The sequence below is a fragment of the Antedon mediterranea genome, chromosome 11 (assembly GCF_964355755.1).
Source record: "Antedon mediterranea chromosome 11, ecAntMedi1.1, whole genome shotgun sequence".
NCBI classification, from domain to species: Eukaryota; Metazoa; Echinodermata; class Crinoidea; order Comatulida; family Antedonidae; genus Antedon; species Antedon mediterranea.
The window spans coordinates 6369915-6389382 of NC_092680.1; the positions used below are offsets into that span (position 1 = coordinate 6369915).

General features: G+C 33.9%; 2 protein-coding genes across 2 annotated transcripts; one reads left to right on the forward strand and one right to left on the reverse strand.

Moving 5' to 3' along the window:
- Nucleotides 1–307: 307 nt before the first annotated feature.
- LOC140062514 (hephaestin-like protein) lies at nt 308–10479 on the forward strand. Its single transcript, XM_072108769.1, has 15 exons — nt 308–561; nt 1056–1303; nt 1621–1833; nt 2253–2393; nt 2905–3071; nt 3442–3565; nt 4022–4193; nt 4353–4627; nt 5161–5369; nt 5812–5956; nt 6513–6725; nt 7066–7276; nt 8298–9121; nt 9350–9469; nt 10049–10479. Exons 1-15 carry the CDS (start codon nt 398–400, stop codon nt 10255–10257), a joined length of 3435 nt encoding a protein of 1144 aa, XP_071964870.1. The 5' UTR covers nt 308–397; the 3' UTR covers nt 10258–10479.
- Nucleotides 10480–10539: 60 nt separating this feature from the next.
- On the reverse strand, nt 10540–16333 carry LOC140062834 (uncharacterized). The gene is made up of 4 exons (XM_072109194.1): nt 16131–16333; nt 15865–15955; nt 15185–15241; nt 10540–13376 (listed from the first exon to the last, which is right to left on the reverse strand). Exons 2-4 carry the CDS (start codon nt 15947–15949, stop codon nt 12961–12963), a joined length of 558 nt encoding a protein of 185 aa, XP_071965295.1. The 5' UTR covers nt 15950–15955; nt 16131–16333; the 3' UTR covers nt 10540–12960.
- Between the last annotated feature and the right edge of the window lie 3135 nt (nt 16334–19468).

Consider the following 19468-nt stretch of genomic DNA (forward strand, 5'->3'; position numbering starts at 1 on the left):
AACGTGTAGTAGTGTCCAAATATTATTCGTTCCAAAATCAATGACTATTTCAAACTTAATATTAAAATCAAACAATACGTAAGTAGTTGTATATACTTTCTGGGTAGAGATAATATGTAAACAAACGTGTAACCAAGCAGAGTTTGTACGAATTATCAAACAAAGTCACGAATTATCGAATAGTTCGTTTACCTTGATATAGTTCCTGCACAAGTTTAGTGAGTGATTGATTGTTAGCTCAACAACAATCGTTCACGTGCGTAATTTTTTTTAAAGGATGACGTCGACCTATCCTTAGGTACATAGTGCAGCACTATAGATAAAAAATACGACCGTGTATACATTCATCTACAGTATATTGCTGTCTCTGAACCAACTATCAGTGATTATATGCAGAATGGGTCAACGGTTAATAATCAAATTCTTCTTAATTTCTGCTTTTTGTATAATTAGTATACTTGCTAAAGATAGGGTGTACTACGTGGGTAGCGTCGAAGAGTACTGGGACTACGCACCGTTAGGAATCAACAACATCACAGGCAAACCGTTCGCCAATGGAAGGTCAGTATAAAGTAGATCCGTTAGACCTAAATGTTCTTTCTTTCGGCCATATCTAAGAACCCTTTTATTTGCTTAAATTCGCTGTAGGCGGCTATTATCTAGGCCGATCACGATCAATCGAAATGGCAAGTTGTAGTTTTAACGGCGAAATAAACCGTCTGCGAAAACACGGTAGATAAACTTTCATTTTGGAAGAACGTCGATCGTTATAGGTCCATAGGTCCAGGTATAGGCCCATGTACGTCCAATTTTACTGATTAATTTATAGTCAAAGTTGATGATATGTCTATGTCGTAATGAACATTTGGTCAATAATGGTAATTTAGTCCCATTGGGACGATAGTTGTACTGAATCAAAATACTACGTCTGTCTTGGTAATACTATAACACATGGATTTTAGTTTTCGATGTTTAGGCCTAAGTGTACAAATTCGTCATTTTTTTCTATTATCTTATTGTTTTGCTCTTTATAATATTTCTTTCTCTGTCAATAGCATTGAATCATTCTATTTGGAACCAGCTTCAAATCGAATTGGTAGAGTTTACAAGAAAGCTGTGTACAGAGAATTCACGGATGAAACATACGAAACCCAAATTGAGCCTCCGCCATGGTTGGGTTTTACAGGACCGGTCCTAAGGGGCGAGGTTGATGACGTCATTGTTATTCATTTTAAAAACTTGGCATCAGAACACTCTTATACAATGCATCCCCATGGTGTTTTTTATGAAAAGTCATCTGAAGGTTTGTTTTCATAATTTTACACACAAAAATGTCATTTTATTTGTTTTGAACATCTTTTTATTGCAACTCTCAATATATGTAACTAAACATAATAACATATAGTTATATATAATACGTGTCATAATGATAATAATGATGCAGTGGTGTATATTTAAAATAATTATTATATAATTGTTTAATTGTTCACATAATTATAGTAGGCCTACGGCATAATAAATGTGTCACCTAGTTTATCAAACATAATTAGATAGATATAATTCTCTATTTTACGTTTTAAGTTCAACAAATTGATTAAATAAAAAATGTGTTTTTTCCAGGTGCGCTTTATAAGGACGGTACAACAGGTGACGATAAAAAGGATGATTTAGTAAAGCCAGGTGAAACGCATACATACAGGTGGGAAGTACATCCACGAACAGGGCCTACGAAAGACGGCAGTAATTGTATTCCATGGGTATATCATTCTCACCATGAGAGTGTCAGTGAAGAGGCGGCCGGGTTGGTCGGAACAATCATTGCTTGTCGGAAAGGTATTTATTTCTTATAGTATAAATATTATTGGCTATCTAAAGAATTCTTTGATTTTGAAATGTGCATTAACCCTTATGGTGAAGTGATTATAATAGCAGACGGTATTTATGACTTGATCGAGTGCTGGATAGTATCTCGTCCGTTATTTACCCGGGTAGGTGGGTCGCTGATCACTAAAGTTAGCAATGACTGTACATGAAACCAACGAAAAATGCTGGTGTATTATCTTGGGCCGTACCCCGGGCCGTACGCGAACCGTAGGCCTACAGGTTATTTAACCGGGTAAGTTAATTGGTTTCCTGGGTGGGTAAACTTACTTTGTAGGTTTAATAATAGTTCAATTTTTGATTGAGTGATTGATTAATAATTTATTTAGTTACTTTATTATGATAAACTTCTGTTTAATCCATGTCGTTAGGAACACTTAGCGATGATGGACATTCAAGAAAAGACATCGATAACGAGTTTGTTCTTCTGTTTACTGTAACAGACGAAAATCTAAGCGTTTATTCCGAAGATAATTTTAATGAATTTATTAAAGATGATTCTATGGATCAAGGTTTGTTGAAATTCAGTAGGCCTACCAGGCTGTACTATTTTTTGCGAATTGAAATCATTTTGCTACAATGGCATTACGTTTATCAATGAAATAGAATTCTTCTTTTGATAAAGGGGTATTATAAATACATAATGTCAATGTTTAAACATACAATAAGATAATTGAAGCAGAAACATGCAGACTTTGTGTAAAAGGCACAGGGCATGAAGTGTAGTAACTAGAAATCATGTATATGTCCGATAAAAGACAACACTACAGACTAGAAACTTTTAAAACAAAATTGTATGTAAGTGATTTTTCGCCAGTAAATCAAATACTGTAGAACTAATATTACACACTGTTAAATGAAAACTTAAGAACCCTATGCCTAAAAAGGGGGTTCACTAAATATATTGGGCGTGCTATTTCCCCATTGATTTATAATAGGAGGAAGTGTCCCTTAAAAGCAAATTATGGCTTCTACTTTATTATGATGGAAAGCTACAATTACTGTGTATCGATACCTTTTCAGAGGACGAGGATTACGTAGATAGCAACATGATGGACAATATAAACGGCTATATGTACGGAAACCTTCCGGGACTTGAGCTATGTTATGGAGATACAGCAGATTGGTACATCATGGTGTTTGGTACAGAACAAGATATTCATACTCTAAATTTCAATGGGAATTTTCTGGTAAATAATGTCATTCTACACTATGATTATGAAATATGGTTATTTTTAGCGTCAATTTTATGTGGTGGAGCAAAACATCTATGCAACTCTGTCTATACTATCAAAAACTAATTTGACAAATAAAGTGTGATGTGTCTAATATGCCCAACTATGGTAGTAATATAACATCATCATATCCATCACATTTTTTGTCACATAAAACTTGATAGTGTAGACAGAGCTTAATACTTTGTTTATGACTAAGAACTATCCGGTTGTAAAAATAATGCCTCTACGCTAGTAATTCAACTTTAGACATGATCTACAAATGCATTGAATCATGTGCGAACATATGAGATGGTAAAATATTGTAACCGATTTAATTTTACAGGAATATAAAGGACGACGTGTTGATGGACTTGGGGCATCCCCAGGCTCTATGGTGACGGCAACTATGTATGCAGCTAACCCTGGTACTTGGTTAGTTGATTCAGGAGTTACACGGCATTACACGGGTATGATGTTTATAGTTTTACACAACATAACATAAATGTATACAGAACATTTAGTAAATTAATGAATACAATTGTGTGAGGCTATAATCTGTATGCATATTCGTTTTTTCACATCTACAGTATATTGAAATGATTCAATTTTTCCGATTGACTGTTGTTTCTGAAATGCGCTTTCTGTGAAACGTTTGTATATCATGATCATTGATGCTCTGTTTCGCAATGCATAAAAAACATTTAAGAATATTGATAATAATAATCATGTTATTTGAGTGAGTGGCCGAGCGGTTAAAACAGTGGAACCATAATTACGTAGCCATAACATCGGCAGGGGTTCGATATTCACTCCATGGTTCTGGTAGAACGAGTCTTCTCGGATGGACTATAAACCGTAGATCCAATGTACATAATATTTCAATTAAACTTTGTTTTTAAATCCTCGTCTTTTTTTTCAAATAGCTGGATCATTGGCCCTGTATACGGTTTCGAGTGAATGCGGAACTACAGAAATAGACGGTGAACTAAATGATAAAGTCAGAGAATATTATATATCCGCAGAAGATGTGGAATGGAACTATGCACCTACTGGAATGGATATGTTTAACGGTGGTGACATTACGGATCCAAATAAGTAAGACCAAATAAACGTAATAATAAGCCCGGTAAACAATAAGACTAAGTCTATAAATTGCCGTCTGCAGTTCGGCATACAATTTGCAAAATAGTAGTTATGATAATAAGGCCTATTGCATCTATCTGTTTAATGTGGGAAAACAATTTCTTTTGATAGGGACAGTGCAATATTTTTTAACCAAAGCGAAAGTCGCATCGGTGGCACCTACATAAAAACTAGATACTTTGGCTACACAAGCGAAAGGTTCGATGAGAAGATCACAAGAAAACCAGAGGAAGAGCACATGGGGTTGTTAGGCCCTGTAATTCGTGCTGAAGTTGGCGAAACTATTCGGGTTATTTTTAAAAATATGGCTTCTCAACCATTGACTATTCATCCACATGGAGTATTCTATGACAAAAATAATGAAGGACAACTCTACTCTAGTTCAGGTATGGTACTGGTGATAACACTACCCCGAGTACACCTTCAAATTTAGAACAAATATATCAAGTAGAGTAACCTGTCCACTTATTCTACAGTTATGTATAATTATGTATTATCAGTGACTGGTTTCAATTTCAAGTTTAACGTAAAACATTTAGTTTCTTCACGTCATAAACTATTACAATAATATTAATAAATAAGGTACTTATATAAGGTGGTAGGTAAGTATTGAATTTCAAATAATTTATTTCGATAAGTGTATATAAAATAAAATATCATTACTTTTTTATTTTTAAATTTCACAACATTTTTTCCCTCTATTTTCTCTTATCTTATATTTATTAGCAACAAATACACCTTAAAATACAAGAAAGTGTAAAAAGAAAGATAATAATCAACGAAAGGCAAATTGTGTTCAAACATACAATAAATAAAATTGTCAAAATATTAATAAATATTACCAATAATAGTAATATATGTACAGCTTATTAATGCACAAATACAGGCCCAATAATTATTTCATTTTTTTTGTCATCAGAAAACATTGAGTGCAATTACGTAACGACGAATATGACATGTAATTATACATGGACCATCCCAACATTTATTGCACCTACTTCTCTTAACGAAGACTGCGTTACTTGGATGTACTACTCGGCTGTAGACCCACGCATGGATTTGTTTACGGGTCTTGTTGGCCCACTTGTCATCTGCAAACCGGGAACTTTGGATAGCAATGGATCTAAGGTTATTTATGTTCTGTTTGACTTTTATGTTATTAATGTTCGTGCAAGTATGTAAACATGTTATCTGAGACATTGCACATTATTCATGTTCATTTTACTTCAAAGAAGGGCAAAGGTGTAAGTTCTCTGAAATTCATTTCCATTCTGTTTATTTTTCAATGTTTAGGGGCTGAATTTGGTTAGTTTTAACTATGTTTATCCCTTCCCTTGATATGTTTTATTTATGTTACAATGTTTATACTTTATATGTGTGGATACTTAAAAGAAAGAAAGAATACTTTGTTTAAACTATATACTGGTTGACTGAAGCTGGCCTTTTCTTCCCGTAAAATAGATAGCCTATCTTAAAATTAAAGGTCTTAGTGTGATACCAGCTAACATAAAAATATATATTTTTACAATCATTTACACTGGCTATTATTTTATATTTTAATTTGTAATAGAACACCAAGGTCGATTATGAATATTTCCTGTTCTTTACAACGTTTGATGAGAATTTAAGCTACCATATTGACGAAAATATTGCGACTTACTGTAATGGCGTTGACAAGGAGGAAGATAACTTTATTTTGTCAAATCAAATGGCATGTGAGTATTAAACCGTATATCCTATGTTTCCGTATTGAGAATATGCTTTCCACAATGCTTCTCCTTACCTGCATATTTATTTTTTATACTGAATGTAAGATATATTGAGATCTGTTTTTATATGTTTTCATTATGATAGATTTAAATTTAAAGCATTTGTCGGGTATCAAGATAAATTCCTGTTTTAATTTCATGAAATTTATTTTTAAAAATGTAATATAATTTGTACTACTGTATAGCAATAATTCATGTATTTCAAGCGTGTGTACTAAATCGTTCAATAACATTCAAGTTTCAATAAACATTTATTTTAAAATGATCATTTTTTTTCATTACAAACAATATTATAACAATAAACAATAATCAACAATCAACAAGACCATTTTAAGGATCAAAATTAGAAGTTAAACTTGTCTCCAAATGACCTCACCCCCCCCCCCCCCCTCCCACCACCCTACAAAAAAAAATAGAAGAGAAGAGAACATAACGGTACCGTTAACACAACACATAAAATGCATTGAAATTAAATAACATACATAATGTTATATAATTCAAGCAATTAATGGCTATTCGTACGCAAACCTTCCCGGGCTGGACGTTTGCGTCGGTGGTAACGTCATGTGGCATCTTATGGGACTTGGTAAAGAAACGGATGAAAACACCGTCTATTTCCACGGCCATACATTTCTGAACGAAGGCACGAGGTCCGATACTGTCGTCATATTTCCGGGTATTCAGCGAACAATTACAATGCAGACGTCTGAAATTGGTATGTACTAAATATCTGTATCTGAAACAGGTTTGACACAGGCCTACATTTGAAAATCCCACTTGTAGGCGCAATAATTTTGTTTATATATAATGTGTGCGCCGTATACCAATTGACACAAGCAAATAAGTCTTCTTAAATAAAGACTGCCAAGCTCCACCTGCTAAGATACTAATAATTCAACAGTATAGCATGGTGACCATTACACTCAGCATTCACTTGCTTTGAACAAACTTCCCTCAGTCTAAATAATAATTGCTACCGACGTGAGGTTGGGGTAGAGATTCTATCAACAGAGCATTTACAAATGGAAATAAATGTTTATTATTTTTTTTTAAAGGAAAGTGGGCAATTGAATCGCAAACATATGATCATTTTACTAATGGCATGGAAGCTATATATAATGTTTCCAGATGCAGTGGGTCTAGTGATACGAACGAATTCAGTGGTATAGAGAGGCTGCACTATGTAGCGGCAATTGAGGTGGAATGGGATTATTCTGAGGATATGTACGACGGGATTCATGATGTTCCATTGACTGATCCGTTAAGGTGAAATACAATTTCATTATTACAATTATCTAATTTCATTCATTGCTAGACTTTGGTCTCATCTCCGCAAAGGCGCTTCTTCGGGTCTAGGCCTGAAATTTTTAAAGTATAAGTGCAATTAAGGACCTAGCAGCTCTATTTTTCAAAATGTTCCTAGCTCAGCCCAACCCTGGATGAGTGTTGCCAAAGTGCGAGCCAGCGAGGCATGCATTTCATGCGGAGCCATCGTGACGGTAATTTTGATATTGGTTCAATTCATAAAACAATTACAATAATGAATCATTAAGCTAACCGGTCATCTTCTTTATAGCTAGAGTAATACTAGTTTCGTTCCCTCAAAATGACGTTCATGAAAATGCATTCAGGGAGAGCACGCCATAATCTTTTTTTTTCTGTAGCTTCGCCAACTGTATTCGATCTCATAATTGTTATATTTAGCCCCTCAATTTTAAGCAACATAATGTCAGAAATTTTGGAAGACGTCGATGTCTAGACGAACTTCTGCATTTCCAATTTTCGCACCAGCCTCTGGGTCCACACGATCCGTATTTGCATGGCAGTACCATGTCCCATTTAGCAAAGTAAACATTGACAGACTGAGTTATATGATGAATTATTACACGACTAGTCTGCCGATTTTTATTGATTTTGTATATCGAGTCGTGCATTTATTATTTTCGCTAGTCCTCACGATTAGGTGTACAATTGCACGTGACCATTTTGCGTAGTGTGTACCATGCCGATATATTCGGGACGTTCAAGGCTCTCGTATTATCTTTGTGGTGTGCGGTTTTAAATTAACCCAGTGCATCTTTTGGAAGAGTTGGGGTTACCCGGGTGTACTGGTCCATCTCAGCCTCTGTCGTGGAAGGACGGATGACTGCCGTTCGGTGGCAGCTGTAAGTAAAACAGAAGAAAGTTGTCGTCCTCCATACCTGGTCTTAATTCAGTTCTCAGTTGACTACAAGTAAAAATAATACATTTCGGTTAGATGTTATGTGTTACGTCTTTTTGTTTTTAGTAATGGATATGTATTTGTGAATCGTGATAACAGTTTCATCGGGCACAAGTATAAGAAAGCTGTATTCCGTGAATTTACCGACAGTACGTTCACAGTAGAAAAGCTAAGAGGTCCTGATGAGGATTACCTTGGAATGATTGGACCTCTTTTACGGGCAAATGTTGGCGATAAATTTAAGATTTTGTTCAAAAATCTTGCGAGCTATCCAAGAAAATATTCGTTTCATGCACACGGCGCTGCCCATAACAAAACGAACGAAGGGTCTCTGTACAATGATGGTATCAATAGTAAAGGTGATGGAATCTTACCAGGTGAGACGTACATGTATGAGTGGGTTGTCCCGGCTACTTCTGGGCCATCTGAAACCGATTCGAGCTGCGTCACCTGGGCGTATTACTCCAGTGTTAACCCTGTTCGAGACATAAACTCTGGACTTATAGGACCACTGATCGTCTGTAAACCTGGAACAGTTAATAAAGACGGGTTTCGGACAGACGTTGATCGAGAATATGCGGTCCTCTTTACTGTGTTAGATGAAAATAAAAGCTGGTATTTGGACGAGAACATAAACACATACTGCTTTACTCCATCAAGCGTAGATAAAGCAGATGGAGTTTTTGAAGAAAGTAATCTGATGCACGGAATAAATGGTCGGTTATATGGAAACCTTCGTGGAATTGAAATGGTTGTCGGTGAACGAGTCGACTGGTATATCATCGGTGTAGGTAATGAGGTAGACGTGCATTCTGTGCACTTCCACGGACAGACAGCCACATTCAAGCATGCTACAGAGCAAAATGTGGATGTTTTCGAGCTATATCCAGGTAGGTTTAATTTTGCAATTGAACAGATGATAAGTCACTTGAACCATCTGGCGTATAATATACACGATTAAAATATAGTTAGTGAACCCTACGGATGAGACACCTTCCGAACATGACAAAGTGTCCTCTTAATAGATTTATCCCTAGTTAATTTAATTTGTTACGATGTCTCCTGTACATATTAATGTAATCAGTTTTGTTCTTCATTGTTGTAATTTTCCATTAAAGGTGTTTTCCAGACAATGGAGATGTTAGCTGATGATCCAGGTAGATGGTTATTGCACTGTCACGTGAATGATCATTTAGCGGCTGGAATGGAAACTACGTATATAGTTTACGAAAAACCGAGTAAGTCTACACAAGATTATCAAAATATAAAACATGCATCTACATTCCTAATAGTAATGTAATGTAAAGAAACAAAGTTCTAAGTTAAAACTGAATAAATAAATTCTTGAAATCAACTGCTGCTAAAAAAAAAAGATACTATCGCTTGTTAATACATTTTACATCCAGATTTAGAGAAACTTTAAACCGCCCAGAGACTATATTATAGTCAACATTTATGAACCGATATTCGAATCCGGGATCTTCTTCTTAATCAGATATCCTACCATTACGGTTGTAATACAACATGTACAATATTGTTCAAGCCTGTTTTCCTGTTGACGTTATTCGACGCTATAATCATCGTTGATCATTAACAGTTCAACGCGAAACGATCAAGTTGAAGTGATAACGATAACGAGTACCTTTTCCTGTAAATCGTTTTCATTTCAATGTTTACGTAGAAGATCGCCGATTATTGTCAACGATAGCGTCGACTGACGTCGACAGGAAAACAGGCTTAAGTGTACGTGTATGTGGTATATTCCACGATTTCATGTTATTACGATGTGTTTTAATTGCTCTCTTCTTTCAATTTAGCTTCTCCACCAGTAACTACTCAGAAACCTATTCCAATCAAAGAAGATGATGATAATGTTGGTTTGATCGTTGCAGTTTCAATAGTTAGTGTATTGTTGCTTGTAAGTGTTATTATCAACATTTTGTTGTTCCGTAGAACACCAACAAAGGAAGAATCAGTCAATTACAATAATAGGGGACAGACCAACAATGCATATACTATGTCATAATAAGTTTAATTTAATGAAATGAAATACGGTAGTTTCTTACTGTAAACTTGACAGTTGTGTATAATTTCAAATGAAGTGCGAGTAAACATTATATTTTTTATTTTTAATTATTATCTTTTAGTAACATTTAGTTGTATAAGATGTATAATAATTTTACATTATTCCTTTAGTAAGTTATGTAAGTTCTATATATTGCTATATATACCTTATGTATATGTATATATATATATATATATATATATATATATATATATATATATATATATATATATATATACTTAAATAAAATAACAGCATAAAACTTGGTTACTTCATTGTTTTAATCGCTACAAATCTGTTTGACCAGCAAGATTCTGGTCATACGAAACGATTTGTAGCGATTAAAACAATGACGTAACCAAGTTTTCTGATTATTTTATTTATGCTGTACCTTGGTATCGAGCACTCTATCCTAATGGTCTGATACTTTCAACCTGAGTATATATATACTTAAATGTATACTTACTAGTGACGTCATTATTATCTTTTACAGTAGTAAAATGGTAGTAATTTTCTTTTGTGACGTCATTTACCATAGCAAATTCAACTGTTTTGATAACTTATGTGTGTTTTCTTCATTTTAATATATTTTAGTAAATTCATTGCTGTACATTAGTGATGTTGCAATGGTAATAACTTGTATATCTTATGACGTCATAGATATAGCCAGTATGTTTTTAATTAACCAGAATAAGTAAATTGAAATCGATATAACAATATGAGAATACAGTTAAATCAATTATATTAAATGAGCCATAGAGCTACATTTGTCATTATGCTAAATAATTGATAGAATGAGTAAATTGTTATGTTACCAGTAATTAATAATTTGTGCCAACTGAATTTACCGATGAGTAAATATGCCTACTGTAAAAAGTAAACGATATTATCAACAATAGTAATGAATAGGCGTTAGAGTTGCCAAACTTATAAACCGTATATTCCTCTACGCAGAGGTCTTCATTCTGAAACGGATCCTCTTATGTTAACACCACCTAGAACCAACCTTAAATCCGTACCAGGGTTTCTTTGGTCAGGCACCAGAGATCTGGAACCAACTTCCTCATTCCATCCGTTACATTCAATTCCCTTTTCAATTCGAATCTCTCCTGAAAACTCACCTTTTTCAGTAGTTATTCTTTTCATCTTGCGCTGCGAGACTCCGGTAAAGAGCGCTTTATAAATGTTCGATACTAATATGAATTAATATCACTTGATTAACGTTAACATATATCACTTTCCTTCTCCGGGATTGTTGACGAGTTGAACACGGTGATCCAAAATGTTACAACACTCGTTTGCGACATGAATATATTTTAATTGCATTTTCAATAATGAAGTTTACTTAAACTATTAGCCTATTCAATATGGTAGGGGATGTCTTTTAAAACTGTTTTTTAAACCTTTAATTTGTAGTGAGTATAACTAATGGTGATAATATATAATATTTCAATAACTGATTATCTAAATTCAATAACTGACACAACTTTACATTCATCACAAATACATCTACTAACATTTACTGTATTATCTAAAGAAGGAAATAGGAAATTCGATAGAGGAGTGAAATATCTTGTTTGCTAATAAACTATTTGGAATAAGAAGTTCTTTAATTTTGACTGGTCTGATTGTTGGTGGGCTAGGAATATTGCACTTTTAGGTGAATTTTCATCTTTCTATACCTTCAGTCTTACTTATTGTATCAATCACAATACTAAAACAAACGATTTGTAATAAGTCCACACAGAAATCCTCATCATTATGCTCCAGGAAGGTATACATACTGTATCCTTGCTCTGTTGGATACAAGATAATTTTCAACATGTTTATATTTAAAAAGAAAAACTGATTTCCTCAGAATGTCTTCTAGATTCCAATGAGAATAATGCCCACCTCTTCAATATACAAACAAATGTGCAAGAGATATGTTGTATCCATCCTGTAATAAGGTATGAAATACATAATAATACAGAGAAAATATAAATTATATTCACGTATACTGGTATGTATAATAAGTCACATGTTACATCATCATCTACCGAAAGTAACTGTTTTGACAAAACACCAAATTTTCTACAGCAATAAAATATAAAATAAATTCATAAAGTATTTTGTAACTATTTCATGAATCGATTTCCAATCATATTAGTACCGAATAGGTATACCCATGAACTACACATTGATGACGGCAGGCCTACTATGATTTCTGCCTATTTTTTCTCTTATAAAAACAAATTGTGCAGTACACCACTTTACTAGAAGAAAAAAAAAACAGAAATAGGCCCATGTAACTATGTGAGTAAACTTCTTAAAAGAAGACTGAAAAAACATTTATTCTTAACCGACTGTTATCCATGTACTGGAAGCGGTTGTTGAAGATGAGAACATATCCTTATTTGAGTGCACCAACCAAACTTAGAAAATTACTATAACATTGACAATTAATAAATATATCGTACAACATTAACATGCGCATCATCCATAGTCAAACTGGGTAACAAAACATCTAACTTGTGTTCCAATAGCACAATGCGTCTTACAGCGCACAACACCGCGTGTTTCTGTTGTAGGCCTAATTTGTTGAATATAGGCCTACTACGGTAACGATACATCACGTACGTACGCCTCTTTCATTTCTCAGATCGCCGAAAAATGTAAATGACGTCACTGATATTCTAAATCGTCCATTGCCACACGCTCTGCCGTGTCCCTACGATCATATTGATAATCAGATGTTGACGCAATTAGCTGACGTTCGTCAACATTTTCGATAACAATTTCATCCTGTGCAACAATGCGTTTATCAGAGTCCTCACGCGTCGTATGCCCTGCTGGCTGTTCAGACGCGTCTAATTGTATTTCGACATCATCGTTCTGCTCATCAGCAGATGCTCTTGGTGGTTCCATTTCTACTGTATTCGAGTCTGAACGCACTCGAGGATCATCACCGTTGGATGTTGCGATTGGCTTAAACTTGGCTTGTTGTTTCTCGCGGTGTTTTAAGAAGAAATAACAACCCCAGCAAGTAAACACCAGAAAGCCACCAATTACGAGTAATAATATTTGCCACCACGTCAAACCTGCAAATTAACAATGTAATTGTTAAATATATATTTTTCAGACAGATCCGTACCCCATTATTTTCCTAATTAAACAAATATTGACTATGTAGGAACAGAGTCATTTTGCATATAATATGACAGCTGCTGATGTCACATTCAGATTGTTTTGATTCAACGGTATTGTTTTAAACAACGCTAGACCGGTTTGTTTTCATACATAAGGAATTCCGACTTTTACTTTAGTACAGTATGTAGCTGCTGGTCGTTAATACTCTCGCACGCAGAATCGTAAACGTTTATTTTCCGCGGTATTTGGGGCTTTTGCTTATAATACATGATGTAAGTCAAGTACCGGTAGCTGTTTACTGGATTATACTATGTGAAACAAGGGAATTACTGCCACGATAAGAAAGACACAAGTTGATGTTAATTAAGTGTATGTTTAGGATAAACTTCATCGATGTGGATTTATATTAGGAAGATCATTAGGCCTATTAGGCATGTTTGAAAAGTCGGATATACGCTACCTTACCTGACGTAAACAAGTGTGGTAAGTACACACGATTTATTTTTTACTTAAATAAACTAAAACATTCGAAATAACTGTCCTTTATTACATAACTATAGCTGAAAATAATAACAATGTTATTGATATGTACTAGGCCCATAATGAGAGCTCCCTCAGCGTTGAACACCTTGTTTATAGCAGTCTTATTTTTCATTAATTATTCCTACCAGCTACCAATTTATCTACTCAATGCTTGAGAAATGTAATAAAATATTGTCCATTATGTAAAAAGTAGTTCCTAATAATACTGCTTATTAACAAAGCTTTTACTAGGTGGTAGAAATTATTTGTCGCGTCAGAATTAAATGGGTTACTTCAAATCTAGGATATGTATGAGCGTGTTTTATTTGTGACCCGGTCGCACTACTTTTCTTAACATGTCGATCTGTGTCTCACGTTTATATATATTTTTCTCTGTACATTACTGAACACATCACCCTTGCCTTGACTAATCAGAATGTTTTTATATAATGTTTAATTAGCCTTCACAATTAAGGCTCTGTAGAAAATACTTTGATGTAACAATTCAATTACTGGAGTTATACATTGACATGGTTAAACTAAATTAATTATATCAATTATTTATACTAACTACAATATTGTACATACATATTTGTTAGATCTACATTATTAATCATTGAGACTAATGGAATTTGTAAGTGATCAGCTTTGACCAGCTTGTAAAGATAGATAGACAAATAGCAGATGTGTTTTAACAGAACAATTAACTAATTAAATTAACTTAAGAGAGAACGTTGAATTATAGACAAGAGCACTTTTCTGAAGTTCAAGAATATCTATGTGGATAGCACTCGCGACAATACTACCACCCTTAAATTGCTCTGACGCCTGCATATATTGGGTTTACAAGTGGATCGATAGAGCATGATATACCTAATGCTAGTATTGCGTACAATAATAGCACAATGCCATAAACAAAGACCATGAAAATTACAATCTAATAACAAAAAAATGCTCCATAGTCAGAGTTTATGGCCATCTATAACATTGTAACTAGTCCGTTTGTATGTGCGTACGCCTCATGAATATTCATTAGTTTTGTAATTTTTACTTGAGTTATTAATATGGATACTGTATTGTATTGTGATATTAGTGACTGCGATGGTATGCTGTTGTATAATATTGATAATGATTTTTAAATATTATATATAAACGTACCAACCTTAAAAAAGCAATATTTTGTGTTACACTAAAACATATTCAAAATATTACAAAAAACCGTCAATGTATTACTTACTTGTATTTGTTTGTTCTCCATTTTCATTTGAATTTGAAATTGTAGTCGTCGACAGGGCTGTGGATGAGGTATTGTAAAAAATGTAATATATAAAATTTAATACAATAGTGTAATTTCTGCAAACCTTTCTAATTCGTGACCACCATACATGCAGTCAGTACCTCCAAATCACCACCCTCGATACCACCGTAAAAACACCACAACTACACCCTCAACACACCCGTGCAAACACCACAACAGATATCATTCATTACTATACTAACTATAAGAGACACTATCTCAACGGTATACTGTATAAAGGTAAACGTTATAATTTGATTTGATTTAATTTTTTAACGAAAATAATAAATACCGCACACATAATATGACATTATAATGTTTTAAACTTTGTCAGGTGAGGAGAATTCATTTGACAACATTTCCTTATTAATTTGAATTTATACGATTTGGAAGAGGGTGGGGGAATGCATTTACAGGCCGTATTCAGTTATTACAACAAACTATTACGTAAATTAGTTGGATGAAGTACATAGATCGAAGTTTCTCTAACGATAAATCAAGCTTAATATATCCAGTTCTAGGCCTAATAAATGAACTACTGTAATTTATAATTAAATTAAACAACGTATTGTTTTGGAATTTATATGCAGAAAAGCAAAACAAAAAATCGGTTCACTTACTAGGTGTTGCTGTTGTTAAAGACAATGCCACCGTTATTCCTACACCCGTTATTCCCAGAACCTTCGTTATAGACATTTTATACATGTTTATCTATAAATTAAGACATAATCATAAATTATTTGCATCGCATATACTAATTGTAATTATAAATTATTATGACACCAATCGAAATATGACGCAACAATAGCGTCTAATCATTAATATTAAAGTAATTAAGACAATTTAAAAGCATATCTATATAACATATAATATACATTTTTCTTACCTTTATTTAATCGTACACAATTTTTGTTGCATTTGCACTCATTTGCTATACCATTTTTAAATGTGCTGGATAAATTTATATAGGCCTAAGTAGAAATGAAACGCGCTCACAATACGCTTACTTACACAACGCGATAGCACTGATCACATTTCTTACGGTATACAACTTGAATAGAGCCTTCGATCAATATAGCCAATAGCAATTACATATACACATCGTACACTATATCGTTTTTGCAATATTCTTCCGCTCCTTGTTTTTGTTAGCAAACAAATAATTGCGTCAATGTTTATGATTCACAGATACATAATCATACGCGTTGCGTCATGCCTTGTTACAGTTTAGTGCACTCAGCCTGCACATCAGGCGTCACATTTGATGCTTAGTAAACGTCAGAGGACATGTCCAATGCGTCGACATAGATTTTTTACCTGTAAATTAAGTAAATAGAATTGAATAAAGACAGGTATTTTTACCAGGTAATACGTATTCATCAGGGCTTTTGTTCACATTAAGCTATGACGATTTTACAGTATCTTGCCAAACTAAAAACACCACCACACCCTAGTAGTATAATTTTCCAGCGTTTATACGTTCACATTGTAATTGTCATACAATTTGTGGGCGATGTGCTTAAATAATGTAATGTCTCTTCTGATTTGTGTGCACTGATGCATTTATCATGCTTTTCGCATGTGGTTGCTTCGAATTTGTTGACATGGTTCTAGTGTCGATTCATAAGCAGTTGTTTTATATAGGTTTTGTTTTTAATAAAGGGAGATCAGTAAAGCCTGGTTTCCATTAAAATCGCTACAGCGTTTCCATTAAAATCGCTACACGCGCAGATGTCGCCGACGCAATCGGGAAGGCTCCCCGATTCATCGCAGTCAAATCGGCAAAGTTCAACGATGTTCAACTTTGCCGATTTTGTCGGCGATGAATCGTATACGCGTACTAGATCCCCGATAAACTCTAGCGTTTCCATAGAATCGCTACGCTCTGCCGTGTAGCGATTTTATGGAAACCAGGCTTTACAAGAGTTACGATATTTATTCTCATAGGCCTATGTATTATATGTTTACTTAATCAGATCCAAGAGGTGTGAAGTAAAATATATATAATTATTATATATTAAATACAGTTAAGAACAATAAATTAATACATCCAGAACATTCAAACCTATAACACTAGATCCTCCTGTAACCTCCTCTTACCAAATTAATTTTAATGCAACATAATATCCGTTATAGTGGCACCAAATTAAAATGGCACCTTAAAAAATTTCTTTTATTAAACTAAAACAAATCCTACTCCAAAAATAACTTGCAATATCGCAAAAAAAAGGAACAAACACGTTTATTTTAGTTTTCTGTGCTTCCATGGCATTAATCATTGTCTTGTCTTTTTGTGCCTTACTTGTTTGTCTGTCTGTCCTGTTTTGTTTCTGTATGTTTGATTAAAAATCAATACTGTACTGTTATTATGAATGAATGAATGACCAAACTTTTATTATACAAAAGTACCATATTCGTACTTAGTATTGACTAATTGAGGGCGCTGATCTAGTAAATAAACTTCAGACTGAACGGAAGATTTTTTTAAGGAAAATATTTGCTTTTGTTTGATTCATTTCCCGCCAGTGCTTTTCGTAAGATATTATTGCTAAGTTAAGAACCATTATATAAATGCTTAGCGATCATATAGTTCCAAACGTTGTAATGGCGTATCAGAAAATTCAGATTTACAGAAAAAAATGTAATAACGAGTAGGCCTAGGTATATACTATATTTAGATATATGAGAAAACTCAATCCATTTTGTCCGCCTATGTGTTAAGACAACTTCCAGTCCACTCAGCTGTAAATGAGTACCTGGTTGAAAATACTAGGGAGAAAAAACTGGCCGGTCTACCACATAATGCCGAGGCTTAGTACAATGAGCTCCTAACAGCTCATTCCCCTACGTTCAGAGAAAATGGGACTCACCTCACCTCATGTGTTAAGATGCTTGTGGCGATACACAGTGATGTTTCATGAATTATTGCAAATATACCTAGTTATTAGATGCACAATAAGATTGCAGCCATAAATACTAACTAATGATGTTATTGTAAAAATTAAACTGCACACCTCATATTTACTAATTTTGACACATAATCACATTTAATATTCATTAATCGTACTTGTATATTTGTTTGTATTGACATTACTAAATCCGTGAACTTTAATACCTCGAGAGATAGAATATTTCCTCCATGGATAAATCAAAATTGTTAAACACTATCTTCATGCGGATGAATTTATTTAAGTATTAGCAAAAATAAACACATTGTCTAGTTCAAGCATTGGTAAATTCCAAGGTATCGTAGACTCACTCAAGAAAATGAATATTTATCTGTAGGCTAGGCAGATCCTTTGGTCGATAAGGGCATGCAATTAAAATCGAGTCGTTCCTTTGTTTTTCATGGTAATATATTTATTTATTCAGTTGATTGGTTATAGGCTAATAATGATCATCTGACAGGTGTTATTAAGTTGATCTTGATCAAATTTCAAAAATAAATATTATGCTGCTTAAATTTAAATGAAACTGAGTCATATCGATAAAATACACATTGATGATAACGCTGGTGACAATTAGGACGTATTGTTACTTTAAACAATAAAATATAGGAGTTAGATAACCTGGTATTTTGACTATTAATTAATATCGTAGGTTGTATAAGACGCAACACAATAATGTACACGCAACGTCATTTGACCAATCACTGATGATGGCTCATCCGAACTTTCACTTGTCATTGGTATAACCGCACACGTCCTTTTGCGTTTCTATAAAAAAAAAACAATCAATAATTATTGTACAGTGGTAAGGTTTACAGTATTGCACGTTAATTATAGATTTTATTATATACTTGTCTGGGTTGCCATAAACTACTGGAAATTATATAATACACATTATTAAATACTCAATCAAATGACTCTCGGTAGGAGACAAGAGTGAACAGCACGTGACTGAAAATCTTCATTGAACCACCTACGTAATTAGGTTATTATTTACCCATGAATAGGTATTATGTAAAAGAGAATTTAATTAACTGACCAACATTGATTAATAACACAAATCAATTATATGGATGGCGGAAGATCGTGTTATTTCATTGATTAACTGGCGTGTAAACTTTATTATACGTTGGAATGCAAAATACACTGTCTAAAGGATTTTAAAAAATATTTTAAATTTTGTAAAATATACATGCACCTTAAAATTGAATCCAGGATAACACGTTAAGCTTGTTTCCCACCTGGACGCAACGCAACGATGCATCGCGATGTACTT